The sequence below is a fragment of the Nicotiana tabacum genome, chromosome 17 (genome assembly GCF_000715075.1).
Source record: "Nicotiana tabacum cultivar K326 chromosome 17, ASM71507v2, whole genome shotgun sequence".
Lineage (NCBI taxonomy): Eukaryota > Viridiplantae > Streptophyta > Magnoliopsida > Solanales > Solanaceae > Nicotiana > Nicotiana tabacum.
In genome coordinates this window covers 81,590,284-81,615,000 of record NC_134096.1, presented here as the reverse complement: position 1 = coordinate 81,615,000, position 24,717 = coordinate 81,590,284, and the positions used below count along the sequence as shown (strand labels likewise).

The following is a 24,717-nucleotide window of genomic DNA, read 5'->3' as shown; positions in this document are numbered from 1 at the left end:
GCCTATCATCTTGTCAATGAGGGTCTTGCATTGGATTATGGACAGCCTTTTTGTGCTAAGAGGAACCCCTAGATATCTTATAGGAAGTTCCCCTTTTATGAATCCTAGATGGTCAAGAATTTCAAGGTGCAGATTCTGGTTAACTCCACCAAAATACACATTATTTTATCCACGTTTGCCTCCACACCTAAAGCCCCTGAGAACAACTTGAAACATGTATACAAAGCTTTAACTAATGTCATATCACCTTTACAAAACAATAGGATATCATCTGCAAACCCAAGTTGTACTATGTTCAGCTTTGCACATTTTGGATGGTATATGAACTCTTTGTTATCCTTCAGCCATTTCAGAACTCTTGTGAAGTATTTCATAGCAAGTACAAATAAGATGGAAGACACAGGGTATCCCTATCTGGGTCCTTTTGTTTGCTTGGAATGTCTTATTAGGATTACCATTAATGAGAATGGAATAGGATATTGTTTTTATACACTTCATGACCCATTGGATGAAAATCTCAGGGAAATTTAGCTGCATTAGAATTTATTCTAGAAAGCACCACTCCAAAGAGTCATAAGCCTTCCTCATATCAATCTTCATACAACATCTTGGTGAAATAGACTTCCTGTTATACCCTTTAACCAGTTCATGGCTAAGTATGATATTATCTGATATCACCATACCAGGTACAAAAGCTGACTGGCAGTTATCCACCAAATAATCCATTACCTTTTGTAGTCTGCCAGTGATAATTTTGGATATAACCTTATAGATGGTGGTGCAGCAGGATATTAGTCTGAACTCAGATACTTTCGAAGGATTCTGAACCTTTGGTATCAAAGTCACTGCAGTACAATTAATAGGCTAAAATAGCTCGGAGGTTTTGAAGAATTCTTGAACAGCCTCTACTAGCTCCTCCCTTATATTTCCCCATGCCTTCTTAAAGAATAATGCATTATAACTATCACACCATGGGCTTTAGAATCATCTATACTTTGCAAAGCCTGGAAGACCTGCTCTTTTGAAACAGGAGCTATTAGATTCAACTGTTGGCTTCTTGTCAGCACATTTCCCCTCTTCAATACCTCAGGTTCTATAGATGGAATTATCTCTGCTGATGATCCCAGAAGCTATTTATAGAACTGAGTTATCTCCTGTTGCACCTCCTCCTCAGTTTGTGTATATGTTCCTGCCTGATTGAGCCATCTAGTGATCTTCTTTTGAGCATTTCTATTCTTGATACTTGCATGGAAAAAAGTAGCGTTTGAATCACCTAGATTTAACCACTGAATTCTTGACTTCTGCTTGAGTATACTTTCCTCTACCATTACCCATTTCTCCAGATTCTCTTTCAAATCTTTTTCAGTGCTTTTTAATTCCTCTGAGTGATCAGTTGTTCTCATTTCCCGTTGTACTTGTTGCAATTTGTTTTTAGTAGCTTGAATCTTTTCAAGTATTTTACTGCACTCTTCAACATTTAGCTTCTTCAAGCCTTGTTTCAGCAGCTTCATCTTCTTCCAAATTTTGTTCATAGCAGGGATCTGCATGTTAACTTCCCAGGTTTTCTTGACTAGGCTAGGAAAATCCTTATGATCTGCTAGGTTATTGAAGAATTTGAAAGGTTTTGGAGGAGGTTGTTGGCCTTGTTCAAAGTATAAGCATATTGGAGTATGATCAGAGAAAGAAGGATCATGAAGTATCGCCTCTAACTGTGTCATGTCAATCATCCATCTAGTATTTACTTAAGCTCTATCTATTCTGCTATGTACATGATTGTTGGTCCAAGTAAATTCTCTGCCAACTGTTTTAAGCTTTGTAATTCCTGTGTCTTGCAAAAAATTGAGAAGTCCCTAGTTTCTGCCTCCAAAACTGGGTTGCCATTATATCTATCCTCTAAACTTAGTATAGCATTGTAATCTCACATGGCAATCCAAGGTCCATCTAACATATTATGTAAGTATGTCATCTCTTTGACGAGCGCAAAATACACACTTAAAATGTACTCGCTAGTCAAAGATAGTATAGTATAATATCGTATCCACAAGAATTGGATTTAAATAGTATTCTCGTAGTTTCTAACTTGATTGCTATCCAGAAGGATCAACAGTTGAGATTTATATGATTAATAATAAAATTTAACTAAGAATCTAAAATCTACAGCTATTGACTAGTGACTATCGAAACAAGAAATTAGCAACTAAGGTTATCAGTGGGAGAGGATAGGGTTTTGACAGGACAAGTGAAGGATAATTATTCGAGATCTAACTCTAGATAATTCACTTATAATATTCAAGTGAGTCTGTCGAATTCACTCTATTATTAGTTCAAACGTTCAGCAAAAACTCCTCTCTCGATTAAGTCTTAACCTCACGAGATGAACTAATTTAAGCACTGTAAAAATGTGCAAGAATGCGTAGTGGATCGGTCTTTAGAAAAATCTCTTTCGATTATTTTTCTAACTAGGTTTAATCAATGATCAACTAAACTCCTTCGATTACTTAGAAGAATCTATGAACTCAACCAACAATATAATGCAAAGATATCACAAGTGATGTCTCTCTCGATTACATGAACTAGTGAATATAGATGTAACAATTAAATCTTCTAAAATGATTCAAATACATAAAAATAGAGTTATAATCCACAAACAATCATCAATACACCAAATCCATCAAAAACCAAAAGGAACTATTCCATAGACATGGAGAAGTTCTTCACAAATATAACTAAAGTATAGGAAAACATAAATTCAATCCAAACCCAGATCTTGAGTGAGGAAGGAATGATGAAATCCTTGTGCTTGTGTTCTTCCCAAGCCTTCTTAGCCTCCTTAGGTTGAAAATGTGTCAAAAGTCCATCTAAAATGGTATTTTAGTGTATTTAAGCCGCCCCCAAAAAAAACCCGGACGAAACTACCCTCTTTTAGCGAAAATGGAAAGTCACTCTAATATTTTTGTGCTACCGCGCCGCGACCCGTGCTGCCCCATGCGGCGCGCATGTAGGGAATTCCAGAACGTGCCAAAAAATCATTTCTAGCCACTTTTTGCACTGTCCCGCCGCACATCGCGCCGCCCCATGTGGCGCGGTAATGTAAATTTGGCTAGAAATTGAGTTTTTTTCACTTTGCAGAAAAATTGCACTGGCGCTATGAGGCCCGCGGGGCGATAATGCAAATTTCTCAGAGTGAAATCGTTTTCTCATTTTTTTTGATCTCCAGACTTGGTTTTCGACCCCCGAACGTAATCCCGGCTTAATTGCTTGGCCTTTTATCAGACTTCAAAGCTCCAACTTGTTCGATTTAGCTTATGAATATCATTTTTACTCAAAATCAATTCCTACAAGGCATAAAATACACAATAAGTGCAATACACTAACATTCAAGCTCAAACACAAGTAAAATACAGTAATTTGAGTGCAATACTACGACTAAAACACGAGTTCTAGCCTACCATCAACACCCCACACTTAAACCATTGCTCATCCTCGAGCAATCATACTGCACTTCACAGAGAGACGACCTTATTATCAGACAACTTCCCTAACGCATCATGCCAAGAATATTTAAAATAGACTAAGCACTCTCACGTAACGTCCTTGCCTCAAAATTTGACTCAAAAGCACCATGCATTATCTTCAAAAACCTGGTCACTTACTCTAACATAGAAGCGATAGAGATTACATTTCCTTCACAAGTCGTGTGCCCTCACACAATCAATAGAGAATAGTTCCGCACATAATAAAGTTCAAGAACAATTAGGAACTCAAGATAGAAATAATTAACTCACTCTCAGAAATAAAATTCATGTGCCACATGAGACGTACCATAAGCTTGCCCGTAATGTACTACTCAACTAATTGAGCTCATTCAGTCAAGGATCAAGTAGGACTTTATTTAGTTGTAATGTAAGCTGTGGGATGGGTAAGACACATTTGGATATAAGTATGACTACACCTACCTAAGCACTTTAATACATATAATTTAACCATTCAAAACCCACACTTATGTTAAACCATAACTCCACATTCACGTCAATATATTTCAACTCCTTACTTCTTTACGCACAATTACATCAAAAATTACCACTATCAAGGAATCTTTTTTCGCAACCATCCAACTATTTTTTTCATTTCCTTTTTCAATTCAAGTTGCTCTTTTTTTTTTCAAAACAATGCACCTTTCTTCTTATTTCAATAGTTCCATTCAAAAGCCAAACCAACACCCCACACTTTAACTTTTACAAAGTTCATAACAATTTCAAGTGCTCGTGAGAGATAAGAAGGTTCAAATAGATGGTCAATTCAAACAATTGGATAAGTCTTGTAATATGATTTCCAAAGAAATAGAATTACAGGCTCAAAGGGGTTAACTAGGATATATAACAATTAGATGGGTAACAACATATAACTAGCTCAACAAAGAAATGCCTATATCACTTCCAGTACTGAATAAAACTACTATTTCGCTTTGCAAACACACGAGGCAAGTTCTAAATATCAAATGCAATGCACAGAATAACACAAAACCTCATACACACATGGCACAAAACTCACTCACGATAGGACACATCAAGATATTCTAGTCAAAGCAGTTAAGCAAAGTTAAGATCATACAATTTAAGATACTTATACAAGAGTCAAAAACTAAGCATAAGCGTCACAACTAAAGCACTTACTATTCTCAAGGCATAATAAAGTCAAGAGATATTGCTTTCATTTAAAATCGCAGCACAAGATTTTCTACTCCTAAAAAAATAAAACTAACTACACCTCGTTTAAACAAAACCCTTGAAAAGAACCGCGACACAAAGAAAAACCAAGGGGGATTTTCTTCAACTTTAATCCCTCAAGAAGACAACCGAGGAAATCCATTATCGGGAAAAGTCAAAATTGTCAAAATTTCCAATCAATTGAATTACAAAAACACACATATACATTTATACATTCTATATATATATATATATATATATATATATATATATATATATATATATATATATATATATATATATATATATGCATCCTCACCCCCCACTTTAAATTGTGGCATATCCCTATGACACACAAATAAAGAGTAAGAGGTAAGGAACATTTCTCTGAATATCTAGTCGGGGTTTTAGTCGAAGTTGGGCTCCATCCCTCGTGCCCGAACTAGTGTACGCATCCATGCAGATAGCTTCTTCTCAGCCTTCTTGGGGTACACCCCACACTTATCTTTCTCACTCAGTTCAACCTTCTCTTTCACGCCCTTCACTTTCCACACAACACTAGCAGCTAGCTTCTCCTTTTTCACCCCTGTTTTTACATTCATCTCAAAAGTCACAGTCTCCTCACCCACTCTAAGCATGAGTTTTCTCTCATGTATATCTAATATTGCTCTACCCGTTTCTAGGAATGGTCTTCCTAGGATGAGGGGTACCTCCTTGTTCTCCTCCATCTTCACCACTATAAAATCTACAAGAAATATAAACTTATCTACCCGAACTAAGACATTTTCAATTATTCCCTCGGGTATTAGAGTCGTTTGGTCTGCCAACTACAAAGATATTAGTGCAGACCTTATCTCTCCAATCTACTTCTCCAGTTTCTTGTAAATAGATAGAGGCATTAGATTAGTTGAGGCACCAAAATCATATAGAGACTTATCAAAATTAGCAGTGCCTAAAGAGCAAGGTATGGTAAAACTCCCTCGATCTCCACACTTTTGTGGGAGTTTATTTTACAATATTGCACTGCAATGCTCTGTGGGCTTGACCATTGAGGTCTCCTCTATTTTCCTCTTATTTGTCAGGCTCTCCTTCAAGAATTTGGCATAAGCCGGCATTTGTGAGAGCACTTCTATGAATGGTAGGTTTACATGAACCTGTTTCAGCACATCTAGAAATCTGTCAAACTGCTTGTCCAGCTTTTCTCTACTTAGGTTTTGGGGAAAAGGCAGCGCAGGCATATGCTTGCTCGCCTCAGGTTCCTCCCTTCTCAATTTTCCTTCTTTTTTCTTTTCGACACTATTCTTCAGTTGCTCCCCGCTTTATTTTTCATGTTTCATATCCTTTTGGATTGGGGTGAGATCTTTTAACTTTTACTCACTTCTCAAAGTTAAAACATTTACTGCCGCTTTGGGATTTCTTTCTGTATCAGTCGGGAGTGTTCCTGGAACTCTCTCAGACATTAGAGTAGCTAAGTGCCCAACCTGTTTTTCTAGGCTTCAAAAAGATGTACCCAATTCTTTGATAGTGGCATCTTGTGCATCAAGCCTCTCATCTGTCTTGATTATGAAGGTCTTTATAAGATCTTCCATGCTGGATTGATTCGACTGTGGAGATTGATATCGTTGCCTCTGCTTATTTTGAAAACCTGGAGCTCCTTGTTCCTGGAATCTGGGGTTGTTTTGTTGCCATGCATTTGCAGTACCCCCAGGTGAACTCCATGAAAAGCCAGGGTGCTTCTGACCCATTGCATTAAAAGTATAGTTTCCTACAGCATTCACTTTCTCAGTTGAGGCTTGAAACTCATGAGTAGGGTGTCCTCTTTCACATATATTACAAGTTGCGTGGTGTACATTTTGCATCGAAGCTACAGTTAGCTTTCGTATTTCTTTAGCCATAGCACCAAGTTGTACTTGCACAGATGTAGTAGCATTAACTTGGTGAACACCAGTTGATTTTCTTCTTTCCACACTCTCAGAGGGCCACTGATTCACATCTTCGGATAGCTCATCAAGAATTGTAACTATCTCCTCTGGAGCCTTCTTCATAAAAGGGCCTCCGACTGCATTGCTCAATGTTCTACGCGAGGCTGCTGTCAATCCATCCCAAAAATCCTGGAGTTGCATCCAGAGTTCAATTCTGCTATGTTGACACCTTCTAACTATCACCTTAAACCTCTCACATGCTTCAAAAACAGTTTCATTCTCTTTCTGGCAGAAGTTATGGATTTCTCTTCTAAACTTGGCCGTCTTAGCTGAGGAAAAATATTTATCAAGAAATCTTCTGGTCATTTCCTCCCATATTCTAAATGATCCATTTGGCAAGCTTCGAAGCCACTGCTTTGTATCATCTTTAAGTGAAAAAGGGAATGCCCTTAAATACATGCATCTTGTGACACCTCATTGTATTGAAAGGTGTTCATAATCTCCTCGAAGTCTATCAGATGCATGTTTGGATCTTCGTTCATCTTCCCTCTGAAAATGCAGCTGTTTTGAATTGTTTGAAGAAACCTTGCTTCAACTCAAAATTATTTGCTGCAATTGGAGGTGGTCTAACACTTGAAAATCCTTGATTGTAGACTGGTCTGGCATCGTCACGCAATGCTCTACTAGGCCTTGGTACCACATTCTCGAACTGGTCTTCAATCAAGGGTCGATTTAGATTGAATCTTTGACCTCTATTGTCTTCGACATTTTCCTCAGCAGCTCTACGGGCTACCTCAACTGTTATCCTTGCAACTGCCTCTACCTCGTTGTCATCGTTATTAGCCATGTGTTCTTGGGTTGAAGGTTGCCCCAAGAACTTTACGGTGAATGCTTTCTCCTTCATCAGTTCCTGCAAGTATTTTTCCAATTCCGAGTTGTAGGGTATTACTTCTTTACAAGAAGATCATGTCATACACCACGGACTTATCTTGTTGCTTGCACACGGAGGAGAAACCCGTGAAGAATAAAATAAAAGTAAGAACAAAAATAAATTCCTAAATTAGTACTACAAACTATTTCAAACACTATAGATTGCCAATCCCTGGCAACGACGCCAAAATTTGACGAGCGCAAAACACACACTTAAATTGTGCTCGCTAGTCAAAGATAGTATAGTATAATATCGTGTCTACAGAGATTAGATTTAAATAGTATTCTCGTAGTTTCTAGCTTTATTGCTATCCAGGAGGATCAACAGTTGAGATTTATATGATTAATAATAAAATTTAACAAATAATCTAAAATCTACAGGTATTGACTAGTGACTATCGAAACAAGGAATAAGCAACTAAGGTTATTAGTGGGAGAGCATAGGTTTTTGACAGGATAAGTGTAGGATAATTGTTCGGAATCTAAATCTAGATAATTCACTTATAATATTCAAGTGAGTCTTTCGAATTCACTCTATTATTAGTTCAAACGTTCAGCAAAAACTCCTCTCTTGATTAAGTCTTAACCTCACGAGATGAACCAATTTAAGCCCAGTGAAAATGTGCAAGAATGCGTAGTGGATCGGTCTTTAGGAAAATCTCTTTCGATTATTTTCCTAACTAGGTTTAATCAATAATTCAACTAGCCTCCTTCGATTACTTAGAAGAATCTATGAACTCAACCAATAATATAATGAAAAGATATCACAAGTTATGCCTCTCTCAATTACATGAACTAGTGAATATAGATGCAACAATTAAATCTTCCAAAACGATTCAAATACATAAAAATAAAGTTATAATCCACAAATAATCATCAATACACCAAATCCATCAAAACCCAAAAGAACCTATTCCATAGACATGGAGAAGTTCTTCACAAATATAACTAAAGTACAGGAAAACATAAATTCAATCCAAACTCGGATCTTGAGTGAGGAAGGAATGATGAAATCCTTATGCTTGTGTTCTTCCCAAGCCTCCTTAGGTCGAAAATGTATCAAAAGTCCATCTAAAATAGTGTTTTGGTGTATTTAAGCCTCCCCCAAAATAAATCCCGGACGAAACTACCCTTTTTTAACGGAAATGGGAAGTCACTCTAATATTTTGTGCTACCGCACCGCGACCCGCGCCGCCCCAAGTGGCGCGCATGTAGGGAATTCCAGAATGTGCCAAAAATTCATTTCTAGACACTTTTTGCATTGTCGCGCCGCACCTCGCGCCGCCCCATGCGGCGCAGCAGTATAAAGTTGGCCAGAAAATTGAGTTTTGTTTCACGTTGCAGGAAACTTGCACTAGCGCTATGAGGCCCGCGGAGCAGTGCAATTTTCTCAAAATGAATTCGTTTTCTCATTTTTTTGATGTCCAGACTTGGTTTTCGACCCCCGAACGTGATCTCGACTTAATTGCTTGGGCTTTTACTCAGACTTCAAAGCTCCAACTTGTTCAATTTAGTTTCCGAATATTATTTTTACTCGAAATCAATTCCTAAAAGGTATAAAACATACAATAAGTACAATACTCTAACATTCAAGCTCAAACACAAGTAAAATACAGTAATTTGAGTGCAATACTACAGCTAAAATACGAGTTTCTAGCCTACCATCACTTTTTCCACATGGTCTTTCTATGGACAATAGTGTGCAGTCCATATACTGTTGATATCCAGAACTCTCTCTTTACTCGGTGGATAAGAACCTTCCCATTGATCAGCTGTGTGGAAAATCTATGTATAGTAAAATCCAGTATCCCATGATCCCCCAGAATCCATAGTCTCCCCCAGTTACTTGCTACATAGTTGTCAGTCCACTTCCAATTCCTAGTAATTTTTTGAATAATCTTCCCTGCTATATGTTGCTTCACTTTGTGCTCAATTATTTCTATCAAAACTACTTTATTTTCTCTAACATATTACTTTATTTCTCTATGTTTATAGACTTTATTCAAGCATCTAACATTCCATGCTAATATATTTATCTTGGTATAAAAGGGTCATTTGTATCCTGCATCACTTCCATGCTATTCATACCTCTGGTACTTGTCTGATTTACTGGTGCTGGCATTTGAGAGCTCGAAGGTGCAAGAGTGTTGAACCCATTAGATGTGCTCACCCCTAGGTTCTTTTCCACATTCTTGGCCCCTTTTGAAACAGACTTATTCTTGACAGTCTACCAACCTTCTTCCTTTGTAGGTATATCAGGGCCTTTTGAGAGACTTTGTTGATGTATAGTTTCATTTCCCTTCAGCTTCACACCGTGTATTTGAGTTTGTGGTATAGCAACCTTTATTATGCCCTGAACACTTTGTAGTCCCCACTCCTAATGTCTTATCTTCTTCCACAATTGTTGAGGCTTCTGATATCTCCCTTTCTGTTGTTTTGGCATAGCTTTGTTCTGTGGTTCCCGGCACACATGCCCCAATTGCAAGCACTTATTGCAGTACATAGGCATCCAATCATACCATACTTCCTGTTCAAATTCCCTTCCATTTGGATCTTCCACCATGATCTGTTTGGGAAGTGGCCTTATGATATCTATTTCAACCAAAATTCTAGCATAGGCTATACATTCTACCTTTTTGGTGCAAGCATCAGCATATAGAGGAACTCCCAATGTGCTTCCAATTATGCTCAATGAGTCATCCTCCCAGCAATTCAGTGGTAGATTTGGAAATTGAATCCATAGTGGGATGGTCTTCAGTCCATCATCATTAAAATCAAAATCAGCATTCCACATTTTAACAATAACTGATTTGCTATTCATCATGTAAGGCCCTGAATAAAGAACACCATCTCTATCATCCATAGCAACAAATTTGACCACAAATTACCCATCCTTATGCAGGTATATTGTAGGTTTAGTAACAAAATTCCATTGAAATATGACAAATCTTTCAAAAGCAGCTATAGTAGGAGTATCTCCTATTACATACACAATTAAGGCCATTTTCCATCGCTCAGTGGCTCGTTCAACCACCTCTTTGTCTAGTTTTGCAACTTTGACTCCATTCTTAATAGTATGTGCTATGTACTATAAATTCATACCTCTCGAAGTCATCTTGTTCTCAGCGAAAAGGTTCTTCCATTTTGTCGTTTCTGCCGGCTGTGTTGGTAATTCCAATTTCCTCTATGCACCAGATGTTTCCGGTCCCTTTTCACCTCCTAGTTGCTTTGGTCCTTCAACTGTGATAGTTGCACTCTTGTTCTGCACTGATTGTACTGAATTTGAGCTCCCCTCCATTGTCAGAGGGGTCTTTAACCCCTTTGCAGTTAGGGTTGACCACTGTTCCATTGGGCTTTTTCCTGTTACATCTGTAATTACCTTATCTAATTCCTCTACAGTCTTTCTTATAGGTCCTTTCAATGGTATCTCCTTCAATTCCGCGCTTATCGCAGGTTTCCGAGGTCATCCTCGCGACATTTCCGATGGTGGTGGCGTACGATAGTATTTTCACTCTATCATACGCCGAGAGCTTTTGGATTAGCTATTGATGGCTTATTTAATCAAATTCATACATATAGAGAATGTTCTTGTACGCATATGGTTTTAAAAAAATAAAAATAATAGTGGGTAATTATTCTATCCGCCTAAGTCTTAAAGAACATATTACACAACATATACTAATATAGATAATAAATATCCAATAAAATAGTCGAAAGCGTGAGCATCATTATCATAAATCAAAAGAAAAGGAAAATAATAATATAGGTCCCGCAAGATATAGTAAAAGGTAAAGGAAAAAGGAAAAAAGGAAAAAGAGAAACACATTGTCACGTGCGAAGGATGTGCTAGAGATATTAGTAAAAAGATGGGGGATGAGACAAGATAGGGACCCGCCAATGATTTGGTATTATAGGCATTTGATTCCGTGGGGGATTGAGGAATTTGGAGCGTAGAAGTTGGCAATGATGGAGGCCAGAATTTTAGGGAGGTGGATAAGGTTTTCTTTTATCTATATTTTCCACGTTTATTTAATGAACAAAGTTTAATATTTGTATATGAACAATATTAATATGTATTTCCTTATATATAAATATTTCTCATTCACAAAATTATTAATATGTAAAAATATATATTAGTATTATCCATTTACAAAAATTAAACTATGTTCATTAAACATTTTTTCATTAAATAAATAAAGTGTACATGGACAATATTAATATGTTATGTTATCAGGTTAAGATAACAACGGTAACATATATATAATTATATATACTAATAGTTTACAATAATAAAATAATATATTATAATCTAGAAAAAGCTGACAATAGTGGGTTGCTCTAGTGGTGAGCATCATCCACTTCCAACGAAGAGATGATGAGTTCGAATCACCCCAAGAGCATAGTGGGGAGTTCTTGAAGGGAGAGAACCGAGGGTCTATCGGAAACAGTCATTCTACCCCAGGGTAAGGGTAAGGTCTGACACTACCCACTAGTAGGATTCCCCAGGATAGGGGTAAGGTCTGACACTACCCACTAGTAGGATTATATTGGGTTATTGTTGTTGTTGATAATGAAAAAGCTTTGGTTAGGAAATTTCCATGAATTCAGCTCTACCTCATATTCTATTTTGTACTGCTGTATGCACTGTGCTCCGTTGAGGTGTGAGGACCTATCTTTTATTTGTTCCGTACCTTCTTAAAATTCTTGTCATCAATTTGGAATATTTACTCCAAAACACTTGTGAAAAAATAATGCATCTACTATACATGAAAATCATATCCATAAAAGGCAGAATATCTTTTCCACTTTATAAAGTTTTCCTAACTGCTATAATGATAAAGGAAAAGAAAAATACTGTTCTACTGATGATAAAAAGTGATATGTTTTGAGATAACGTGAATGATAGAAAATGAGAATCTTGTATTAATCTGACCATAAACAAACGGAGCTCACAATTTATTCTTCATCTTTTTTTAAAAAAAAGAATGGTCTAAAAAGGAGTTGTCTATTGTAAAAGTTGTAAAAGGTATGTCATGAAATTAAGTCCTTTAAATCCCATAAGTCTTGATTCCATTAGTGTATTGAACACATTTAACGTCCAATTACTTGAAAGTAAACGCTTAATCATTCTCCGATGAAGTTAAATAAAATTGACAAGTTTACCTTTTGATAAATTTCCGGTCCACACACTTTTAGGAATATACCCAAATAGGTATATATGTATATTAAACATTTAAAAAATGAAATGCAGATAGTAAATACACCATTGAATATAGCTTTTTTTCCCTCTCGTAAAGTTCAAATTGTGTTTCTTTAACTTCTATATGAGTTATCAATTTTAAAAGGTAAACTTAAAATGAGCTTATTAACGTAGTGTTTAAAATGTGGATAGAAGGCGGAGTAAAATTTTAGATTTTTAGTTTATTTTAATATTTAGAAGTCATGTAATATTCATTCTCAAGAAAGTCGATTACGATAAAGTGAATATTAATTTGAAGAAACTTGAAAAGAAATAAATTGATGTAAATTTCAACAGAGAGTATAATTAAACACATAAGTATAAATTTTGTTAAAAAGTCTTGATTTGGGACAATCCAAAAGTGAGGCAAATATTCTTATTTTGGGGAGGGAAGTTAGCACTTCTCGTCAAGAGAGAACAAAAAGGAAAAAAAAGATATAGTTCAGATTCTCAAAATTTCCTATATGGCAACTGCAGCCTGATTCCCTTATAGATTAGAAGATGGATTGGGAGACGATGCTATCTGCTGGAATAGGTGCGAGAAGGGAGTGGGGAAGCTTGTGTGTTGGAAATTGTATAGTCGTTATTAAAATAATAGTCAATATATATATATATATGGTCACTGAATATAAAGAATTTTGACGGAGGCTAGAGGTGACTTTGCTCTTTTAATTATTACTCTAACATGTTAACCTATTTTACAAGTCAAAACCCAGTTAACAACTTAACCTATGCTAATATTAAACATAGAATTATATAAATATCATTAAATGAATATTTTAGAACACATAGTTTCGACTTAAAACCTACTATATTTAAGTTTTAATATAAAAAGCACTCTGGATACTACATGAGATTTAGGGGTATTCATAAAAACCCGAAAAATCAAACCAAACCGAAAATCAAACCAAATCGACTAAAAAAATCGATATTTTTTAGGTTTGGTTTGGTTTTGGTTTTAAATTTTAAAAACCGATCAAATTTGGTTTGGTTTTGGTTTTAATAAAAAAATATCCGAAAAAAACCGAATCAAACCGACTGTAAAAGTAGCTATTTAAATTTATTATTACACCTATATATATGTATATTTTTATATAAAGTTTATGAAATTTTATGGTACATATTAGTCATTTGTATTTTTAGTCTAGTTCTTTGCTATTATAATAATTTAATTTTTTGTCTTTTAGTTTGATTAGTAGTTTTCTTCTGCAAAGTATAATAATTTATTTCATTATTAAAATAATCGATTTTTAATTGAGTACTTAAATTATTCATCACTATTTGAGTCAATTATCATCAATATATCTTGGTAAATGATAGATTTCTCAAAGAGCAATTAGTTTAATAGCGTTACGTTAAAAATGTAGTCGTCGGAATATGCGTTTGGTAGTATATGTCTCATATTTAAAAAAAAACAGATAAATAACCGAGAAAATCGAAAAACCGACAAAAACCAAATCGATAAAAAATCGACTTAATTGGTTTGGTTTGGTTCCAATATTTGAAAAATTGACTTACTTGGTTTGATTTCTTTTTAGGGAAAAACCCAAATCCAACCATGAACAGGGGATGTGGATGGGCAAAAGAGGAAATATGAATAAGGATGATGTGGTTGTGGCCTAGCGTGAGGACAAAGAGTCCAAGTAAGAAAGTATAGCTTAGTGACATGTCGGGGTTTGGATCTTTTTCAACAAAGGGCAAAAAGGAGAAAAGGAAAGGAAGATGATCAAATTGCACCGACTTTCACAAAAGCAAGGGGATGACCTTTCTTATCTTTACCCCACTTTTTAAATTTCTTTTCTAAACAAAAGACTTTTTTCATGGATTAGGATTTCAGTTGGGAAGCATCATTGCTTGCGTTTAAATGTTGGAAAAGGTAAAAAGTAAAACCTGTTTCTTTTCCATAGTTTTCATTTTCCAATAAGGGGTCTTGGCCATGTCATCACCCCACTTTGGTGACTAACTTTCTCGTCATCCATTAGAAAAAAAATAAGATAGGTGGGAGGGTCTTATTTTATGACCCAAACCTTAGTTAAGGAGATGATTGCAAAATTGACTTGGTCGTTTGTGCAGAAAAACACAATTGAGGGTTTGCCGGCTCCAATTGTGGCACAAAGTTATGTCAACTGGTCCCCTAATTTGATCTCCTATTCTCTCCAATGGCATTCTTTATTTGTGTGCTCCACGTGTGTCCATGTCATTTCAAGGTGCTTCTACTGCACTCCTATTATTTTTGGGGTTTCTTTAAAGATGTTTCCCCCTTGGATTAGGCAATTGTCACTTACATATACCACATAGTAGTGGTAGAACGGTTGTAATTCTTCCTTTTTCTAAAGGTATTTGGTTTGAGTTTTGAAAATCGAGAACTTTTGATAGAGAACGCTTTATATGTCTTAATAGATTAACTTGAAGTAAATGTAAATTAATCATGAGGGGTATCAGACACCACATTTCTAGAGAAAATAAGGGTTCACTTACATATTATTAGGACTATATGTTGATGACAGACGACTACGTGTACAGTTGAATTCATAACCTTTTGACACGGAGTATGAATTTATATGTAAAACCCTACTAAAATTTTAACAAGTATTATATTTGAATCCATAATATACCATATTTTTAGAGAATTTTTTTTCTTGAGAGAAAATAATTGTTCACTTACATATTACTAGGACTATATGTTGATTACATACGGGTCAAAAACTACCAACAAAAGAATATAGGAGGGTGCACCCTTGATTGCGAGGAACGAAGTTGCTCGAGTGTCAAACATTTGCCTTGAAACTGATTATCCTCAATATCTCGAGGGACGAAAACAAAGGACAGAAGACATCTAAAATGAAAGTACTCCTGCTGACCAGTGGTCAAACTTCAGCAATCAGTTTACTCCTATTAGTATTCTCAAAGAAAAATTAATGTGAAACTGAAAAAAAGAGGGAGAAAAGGGAAGTTGTCCATAGAATTTTAGTGTTGTCGTGTGGGGAACTGTTCTGTTCGTTAGCTCTTTTCATATTTTGGATGTGAGGGGGCTTATTAAGACAACAGCCAGTGGTGCTTTGTAGGAAAAAATGGATTTCATTTGCTCTTTCGTCTCTAGCAATGAATTGATGTTAATAAAACTCGTCGTGACATAAAAGTTGAGCTCATACGTCGAAGAACAGTGCTTTATTAAATTAAAATGTTGAAACACACTTTCCAACTATTGGCACACATCATAATGCTTCAGTTTTTAATGTATTCCATAGTTTTAAGCATTTAACTTTTTTTTTCTTAATGTATTTCCTTACCCTTTTTGTCTTTCCACTTACTTTTCTAGTGTTTTCTGAGTAGTATCTTAGCAATCACTTTAAGAAGTTTAATCTAATCACTTAAGAACTAGTGGTCAAGAAATTGGACTTAAACACGAGAAGCTAATTGACTCATAATTAACTGTAATTCAAAGAGCACCGTTTATTAGGCAGATGACTTCTGGTATTTTTCTTGCTACAACTCATGAAACTCATTACATAATAGCACTAACTAACATTGTTGTTTAAATTTTACTTGATGCAGAAATTGACCATGCAATGACCGAGTTCATTTGTCTTTGGAAACGTTAGGTAAATTAACAACGTTTCTTCTCGGGCTTAAGTTTCGTTACGTTGGACCAATACAACGTGATTTGGGCCAACGTGATTAGGCCCAAATCAAGACAGTTATTTGAAGCCGAGAGAGCCTCATTATACTGGACATAAAGTGATATTATCCCAAACCAAGACAGTTTACTCGCGGCCCAACAGCTTTCTGGGATTGGACCATGGACTATGTCCACCACCTCGGACCCAATTCAAAAGTATTTTTCCAATTTTTAATATATCAGTAACAATGAATTTATTTGGTACACTTTAATAATTCAATCTTAATTTACGTAATTTTTTAACTAGCGACATCCAAAAATGATTGGTCTTATTTTTATAACTTTATCATTACATGCAACTTAAAAACTTTTAAGAATTGATGGTGGGTTAGAAGCTCGTGTTTTAGCCGTAGTATTGCACTCAAATTACTGTATTTTTATTTGTGTTTGAGCTTGAATGTTAGTTATTGCACTTATTGTGTATTTTATGTCTTGTAGGAAGTGATTTCGAGTAAAGACTATTCGGAAGCTAAATCAAACAAGTTGGAGCTTTGAAGTCTGAGTAGAAGCCCAAGCAATTAAGCCGGAATCATGTTTGGGGATCGAGAACCAAGTCTAAAAGTTAAAAACTGAATCAGCGATTTCACTCTAAGAAAACTGCACAGCCGCGTCGCATGGGGCGGTGCGGCAGTGCAAATATTATGCCCAGAATTTTGTTTTCTAATATGTTCTGGAAAATGCCAAAAGCGCGTCGCATGTTGCGGCGCGGTAGCACAAAAATATTAGAGTGACTTCCCATTTTCGCTAAAAAGGGTAGTTTCGTCCGAGGTTTGTTTTGGGGCGGCTTAAATACATCAAAACACTATTTTAGAACGACTTTTGACACAATTTCGACCTAAGGAAGCCAAGGAGGAGTTGGAAGAACACAAGCACAAGGATTTCATCATTCCTTCCTGTTACATCCCGCATTTACGTATGTTAAAGTTTCATCGTAAGTTAATCGACGTAAAGTTCGGGAATAAGATTATTTTGAGATTATAAGCATTACTATTTCAAAACAAGTGATGAGTAAATTCGTGAATGAGAGAGGGTAAGCAAATCGAAAAAAATGAATTTCGTCGAAATTTGACATTTTGGGATAAAATACTGCCCGAGCTAAAATACTCGATATTTATGGACTAATATCATACAAGGTACCACATGGCCATGATAGTGAGGTGTATAAAGTATGTTAAAAGTGAGTAATATTTTAAGTAAATTGAGTTAATTCTTAATTATGTGAATTATTGGTTAATTGGAGAATTAGCAAGTTAATTAAAACTTAATGGGTAATTAATTACAATTCTTTGGATAAGCTAAACCCCCAAAATGTGGCAGCCCTTGTATTAAGAGATGGTGACTCTTAAAGTCACATAAAAGGTGGCTAGAATGTGGAGGTGTTTTTGGCCAATTAAGCCACATGAAGTGGGGCCCACACCTACTAATATAAAAGCCTCTTTAAAGCATAAAATTGAGATGCTTAATCTCATCTACAATGTAACGGATCTGCCAAGCAACTTTTATGCGAAATCATACAAGACATCCCTATCAAGTAGGGCCCACAAAAATCCAAAAATTTTAAGAAATTTACCTTATTAAGGTATGATTCTAAGCATGGCAAGAGACGGATTAAGCTTTAATTCGGATTCGTAACTCTAAGAGATTTGCAACAAAGCTATTCGGTGTAATCGCAACGAGATTTGCAATTCTAAGAGAGCACGGTACAATCTTTATCAAAAACATCATACGGATTTTTTCCTACTTCGATCTGCCATTACGTGTTATCGCAATTAACGGGTGTTAAAGAGATTGTCAAGAGAATCGGCTCAGGTATGTTAAGGCTATCCCTTCTTTCTTTTTGGCATGATACAAACGAAACGAGCAAAATACGCAACTTTCATAAATAACTCTATTCATAGAAATATTAGGGGTGTCTATATTCTTGATTCCCCATGTATCCTATTATTTTACCATCTGTTCATGGGTCTCAGAAAATACGTAAGTTGATAAAGTTTATTTCATGATATTAATCAGAGGTATAATAGTCTTATGACATTCCGAAAGATTTTATTGACGTACTTTTCATGCATTGCATTCATTTATACATGTACATTGACCCATGACCAGATGGCGTTATATACGCGTATTTATATTTATATATATGTATATGGGATATGAAAAAAGGTTACGGCATTATATTCGCACCACCACCTGATCAGTTGGTATACGTTGATGAATTGCCCACAGTGGCCGAGATGATATGATGGGATGCCCTCAGAGGTTTGATGATATTATGAACGCATATACCTATGTATGGTATGATATTTATACGCATATGCATGACATTATAAATATGAAATGATTCACAGAGTTATTCAGACATATATGTCGAGTCTTTTATTCCATGTTTCTCTCATGTCTATTGTTTACTGATTTTTATTCTTTACATACTCGGTACATTATTTGTACTGACGTCCCTTTTTCCTGGGGACGCTGCGTTTCATGCCCGCAGGTCCCGTTAGACAGGATGAGAGTCCTCCAAGTAGGCTATCAGCTCAGCGGAAGGTGTTGGTGCACTCCATTTGCTCCGGAGTTACTATTTGGTCAGTATGATTAGAAGATGTACCGGGTGCCCATCGCGGGCCATCGGTTTGGGTCGTGACACTTCCTCACTCAAGATCCGGGTTTGGATTGAATTTATGTTTTCCTATACTTTAGTTACATTTGTAAAGAACTTCTAAATGTCTATGGAGTAGATCCTTTTGGGTTCTGATGGATTGGGTGTATTTATGATTGTTTGTGGATTATAACTCTATTTTTATGTATTTAAACCGTTTTTGGAAGATTTAATTGTTGCATCTATATTCACTTGTTCTTGTAATCGAAAGAGGCATAACTTGTAATGTCTTTGCATTATATTGTTGGTTGAATTCATAGATTCTTCTAAGTAATCGAAAGAGGCTAGTTGAATCATTGATTAAATCTAGTTAGGAGAATAATCGAAAGAGATTTTTCTAAAGGTCGATCCACCACGCATTCTTGCATATCTTCACAGTGCTTAAATTGGTTCATCTCGTGAGGTTAAGACTTAATCGAGAGAGGAGTTTTGCCGAACATTTAAACTAATAATAGAGTGAATTCGAGAGAGTCACTTGAACATTGAAAGTAAATTATCTAGAGTTAGATCCCAAGTAATTTTCTAGCACTTATTCGGTCAAAATCCTATCATATTCCACTAATAACCTTAATTGCTTATTCTTTGTTTCGATAGTCACTAGTCAATAGTTGTAGAGCTTTAGATTCTTAGTTAATTTCAATTCTTAGTCATACAAATCTAAATTATTGATCCTCTTAGATAGCAATCAAGATAAAAACTACGAGAACACTGTTTAAATCAAATCCTTGTGGATACGATATTATAATATACTATCTTTGACTAGCGAACACTGTTTAAATCTAATCCTTGCTACCTCATTCATGAAATTTTCTTTCCTTCTTCTAAGCAAAAAAAAAAGGATCTTTTTCAATGGGTATGGTTGAAATTCATTAAAAAACATATAGATGAGTCAATATACAAAATTGAAGGAAGATTGGGGGTGATTTGGATTGATTTTGTATCAAAATTCGTAGTTAAATTCGAGCTCAAATTTTTTTTCTGTGACTCATGTATCAAACATGTATCTCACACACATATACACATGGATATACATGTGATACAAATTTGATATAAGTATGATACATATGCGATACACAGTGTGATGCGCATATCATTTTTTATGTTCATCTTCTACTTCGAATTTTCAATTCAAACCACCTCAAAACTCCACCAAATTATCCCAAAACTGAGATTCAAGCTCCTTAAGATGTACCCAATCTATTCTAATAACACCGACTTAAAAGAAAGAAAAAATTTGACCTTTTTTGGCTACAAATAGCTAATGGGTTAATATTGGTAGTATTTGATTAATATTAATAATATTTTATGAATTGAACAATTTTTGTAATAAGCTACTTATAAATGGAGATAGCTGGTAGTTTCTATTTAAATTTGTATGACTAATTAAATGCCGAAATTTGTCTTGGTGCTTGTCCTCTACAATCGATTCTTCAATTATCTATATCTATATTTCTATATACTATATTAAAATCACAAATGCCCTTACCGAAATGTCGTTCGCCTTTTTTAACCTTTAAAAATAGATTTCACAATGGACAAAATAGTTACTTAAATATTTTTCTAATTTTTAGGATTAAAATTAGCTAAATATTTGGTTATTAAATACTTCCTTATTTGAAATATGTATCTTTGAATAACGATATTGAATGCACTAAATCTTCTTTTATAAATAAATTATTAATATATTGGAGTTTGAAATCATTAATGAATTTGCCATGTCTATTCTCAAACAAAGAAAGTTAATTCACCATTGGAATTTTTTTCTTTTTCCGTTGATTCCAACAAATAATTCAATGTCGTTTTTCATATATTAAGTTAGTTTGTATTAGTTAATAAATCTTTGAGAAATTATGATAAAAACATACGGAGTAACAAATATCCATAATTTTAGGATTTATTTGTCCATACAAATAATAATATTTTTCAAAAGATATATTAAAAGATATTCTTTTTAAATTCACTCGAACCGATTGATCAAAACTCTTATGTAAAGTTGAACAGCCTTTTAACTTTAAATACAAGCACTCGTTCTATAATATTTATGTACAGAAAAATAATACAAATTCTAATAAATCATTTTACTCACTAATTCAATATAAAATTCTAGAAATACTTAATTAATAAAAGAACACTTAATAATTGCACATCAACTTCAAATAATATATCTAAATTTAGAGGAGACAAAAATATTATTACTACATTCTTATCATTTAACTTATGTAAATCAAGTATATTCTATTAATTAATCCAAAAATAAAGAAGAATAAATAGTGTAATCGAAGGCACAAAAAATAGAAGTCCAAAATCGTCACCATTTAATTTAAACTTTATTAGAACAATAAATGGATCTATATACGTATTATCATCATTTGCCCAAAATCATCATTTACGTTTTTCCTAATATTTTGAAGTTTTTAATTAATTAAATTTTTTGCATTAAATTCTCACTTATTTGAAACGTATATGATTTTTAATGTTAAATATATTGTACAAATTCTTTTCTTACTAGAATTATGTAAACCTTTATTACTCCATAATTTTGTATAAAAGATTCTATTTAGGCTAGGGAATCCTTCTGTGGTATAACCAATTTCAGGGATTTTTTTCAGTTTTGATTTCTGCCATCTCGGAGAGCTGCTATAAAGCTTTAAGGTAAGCCTCTTAAAGTAAGTGGCTTGAAGACAACATGTATTAAACCAATATGTAAAAGTCTATGAGTTTCCCTATATAAGGGGCTAAATCATATTCAGATAATAATCTAAAAGTAGCATGATCACTATCTACCATGATAGTCTCTTCAGTAGTTTTAACTACTTATTTTAAACCTAATTTTTCAAAGGTACCTAATTGGTATATAACCTTAGGTTGGATTCTAGGAATTGTCCATTTATTAAGTAGATCTAATTGTTGGGGCATATCATATTCTTCTTTCCTACTGTTTTTAACAGTAGTCTGCGTCTTGAGGACCACCGGTTATGTTGCCATAACCAAGACTTACTGCCTGGACTGTTAAACTGCCCGAGCTCTACAATCTCAACCTTAGAACCATTGGGTGATGCAGTATAAAACTAGCAACAAAACATGCTTTAAGAATCGACTAGTATGTATAAGTTCAATACAACACTATTTAGCCTATAATTTAGGCTAAATGAATATCTATATTAAAAGAAAAATTAAAAATTAGAGGTACCTGAGACTGTCGGGGTTGTGGCCAAGTAGCCTTTTCTGATTTTTATTTCCAATATAAAAATTTTACAAAGGGAGATTTACAAAAGAAATCAAGAGAGAATGGAGAGTTATCTGATTCTAGAGAGAGGTGAGAGCTTGTTAGCCGAAGCCTACCTCTATTAATGAATTATAGATCCTTATATCATGGATCTCCTGCAAAACTGGACAAAATATAAATAGTAAAACGGCCGACAAAGAAAAAGAAAAAGTAATAAAATAAAATACTTTATAAAAGAATATTCACATCATCTTATCATGGCGGGGTCCGTTTGCTTTTATTAAAGTAGATTCCTTCGTCCTTATTACCCCAATAATTCAGTGGTGGGGTCTTCAATCTTTTTCAAATTTTGTCCTTTCCTTCATTATTTTTACACAAGATTCTTCTGCTCCTTCCTTCATTTTCTTGAGTAATTCTTCAATTTCTTCCAAATTAATTGGTTCTTGCTGGCTTTGTTGGGCTTCTCCTGCCAGACATGTTTCTTCTTTTGAGTTATTACCCAGAGAAGTTATTGACACATCATCACTTAATTCGATCTCGAAGTTTCTTGCTAAATCCTTTTTTATTTCTTCGAAATATGAAGCTAGGATTTCTTTCTTGGAGATGGCTCATTTCTTTATCTGAAGTTTTCTGGTAACCTTTTGGAAAGGACTTAATTCCTCCATTGCCACATTTGTTACCTCTTACTTAACACAACCTTCAATTTTGACTTCAATTTCTTCTATTAACTCTTCGCCATAAATTTTTTCTTGCTTATTTGTTTGGGGTAATTTACTCCAGAATTTTGTATAAAAGATTCTGTTTAGGCTGGGGAATCCTTCTGTAGTATAATCAATTTCTACATCCTATTTCATTATCCAAGGGATTGAAAGTTCTATGAAGAAATACATGGCTGCTATACCATCATAAAAGATATCATCTTTTTGTAAAGAAATAATTTTGGGAGATATATATCCATTGACTATATAAACTCTTAAATAGCAGAGGGAGTATTTCTAATGATGGTACATATGATTTTTACCATTTACAGAACCAATTAGGGATCTACTATTGTAACGACCTGGCCGGTCGTTTCGAGAGTTATAGCCCCATTTCTATTTCTTTTGTGCTTTATAACTGTATTATATCTTACCGGGTTGGTTGGTTCGGTTCCAGAGTGGTTTTGGAGTGAATTGAGATACTTAGTCTCTTACTTGGAAGCTTAAGTTAAAAAAGTTGACCGGATATTGACTTGTAGAAAAACGACCTCGTATTTGAATTTTTATGATTTCGTTAGCTCCGTTAGGTGATTTTGGACTTAAGAGCGCGTCCGAAATGTGATTTGGAGGTCCGTAGTAGAATTAAGCTTGAATTGGCGAAAGTTGGAATATTGGCGATTTTGCCCGACAGTGAAAATTTTGATGTCAGGATCGGATTGGATTTCCGGAAGTTGGAATAGGTTCGTGGTGTCATTTTTAACTTGTGTGTAAAATTTGAGGTCAACCGAACGTGGTTTGGTAGGTTTCGGCGTCGTTTGTGAAATTTAAAAGTTTAGAAGTTCTTTAGGCTTGAATCCGGGTGTAATTGGTGTTTTGCTATTGTCTTGAGTGATTCGAAGGTTCGACTAAGTTTGCATGGGGTTATATGACTTGTTGGTATGATTGGTTGAGGTCCCGGAGGCCTCGGGGTGATTTCGGGTGGTTAACTGCTTGATAGGAGTTGAGGAATTGCAGTTGAAGTTGCTGCTACTGGTGTAACCGCACCTGTGGAGTGGGAACCGCAGGTGCGAGCCCGCAGAAGCGAAGGAGGAGCCGTAGATAGGGCTAAGGAAGATCTAGGGAGAGGACGCAGGTGCAATGGTATTCCCGCATCTGCGATGGTCGCAGAAGCGGATTTAGGACCGCAGGTGCGATGCGGTTCCCACACCCGCGAAGAGCGCAGACGCGGTCACTTGATCGCAGAAGCGGAGGCAGAGTTAGGTATTTTTTCGCAGAAGCGGAGCTTTACCCGCAGATGCGGAAATAGAGTCGCAAGTGTGAGAAGTCTGGGCAGAACCTATAAATATAACACTTCGAGATTTTTCACCATTTTCATCATTTTGAGATCGGATTTTGGGGATTTTGAGAGAGATTTCGGAGTAATCACTGAGGTAAGTTCTTTGTGCTTATTTATCTTCAATAATGGTATTTTCCCACTGATTTTACACTTAGTTGGTGAGTGTTTGAGATAATATTTGGGAGATTAGGGCTTGGGAATTAGAGAGTGAATTTTGGGATTTTGGAGGGGCAATTGAGGTCGGATTTTGATAAAATTGGTATGGTTAGACTTGTGATTGAATGGACTTTCGGGTTTTGTGACTTTCGTTGGGTTTCGAGACATG

General features: G+C 35.2%; 2 protein-coding genes, 1 non-coding gene and 1 pseudogene across 3 annotated transcripts; 2 read left to right on the top strand and 2 right to left on the bottom strand.

Annotated features, from left to right (window-relative positions):
* Positions 1-1,130: 1,130 nt before the first annotated feature.
* LOC142171954 (uncharacterized) lies at positions 1,131-1,718 on the bottom strand. Its single transcript, XM_075235684.1, has one exon. It carries the CDS (start codon positions 1,716-1,718, stop codon positions 1,131-1,133), a length of 588 nt encoding a protein of 195 aa, XP_075091785.1.
* A 5,121-nt stretch (positions 1,719-6,839) lies between these two features.
* LOC142172229 (small nucleolar RNA R71) lies at positions 6,840-6,946 on the top strand. The gene has a single exon (XR_012701604.1). It is a non-coding gene; the product is annotated as a small nucleolar RNA R71 (small nucleolar RNA).
* Positions 6,947-9,935: 2,989 nt separating this feature from the next.
* LOC142171953 (uncharacterized) lies at positions 9,936-10,421 on the bottom strand. Its single transcript, XM_075235683.1, has one exon. The coding sequence runs from the start codon at positions 10,419-10,421 to the stop codon at positions 9,936-9,938; it is 486 nt and encodes a 161-aa protein (XP_075091784.1).
* A 76-nt stretch (positions 10,422-10,497) lies between these two features.
* LOC107815584 (uncharacterized) overlaps positions 10,498-24,717 on the top strand; it is a 46,986-nt pseudogene continuing 32,766 nt past the window's right edge.

Bases quoted from the DNA above. Each gene is read 5' to 3' on its own strand.
- LOC142171954 (XM_075235684.1), bottom strand. From the start codon at position 1,718: ATGACACAGTTAGAGGCGATACTTCATGATCCTTCTTTCTCTGATCAT.
- LOC142171953 (XM_075235683.1), bottom strand. From the start codon at position 10,421: ATGGATGATAGAGATGGTGTTCTTTATTCAGGGCCTTACATGATGAAT.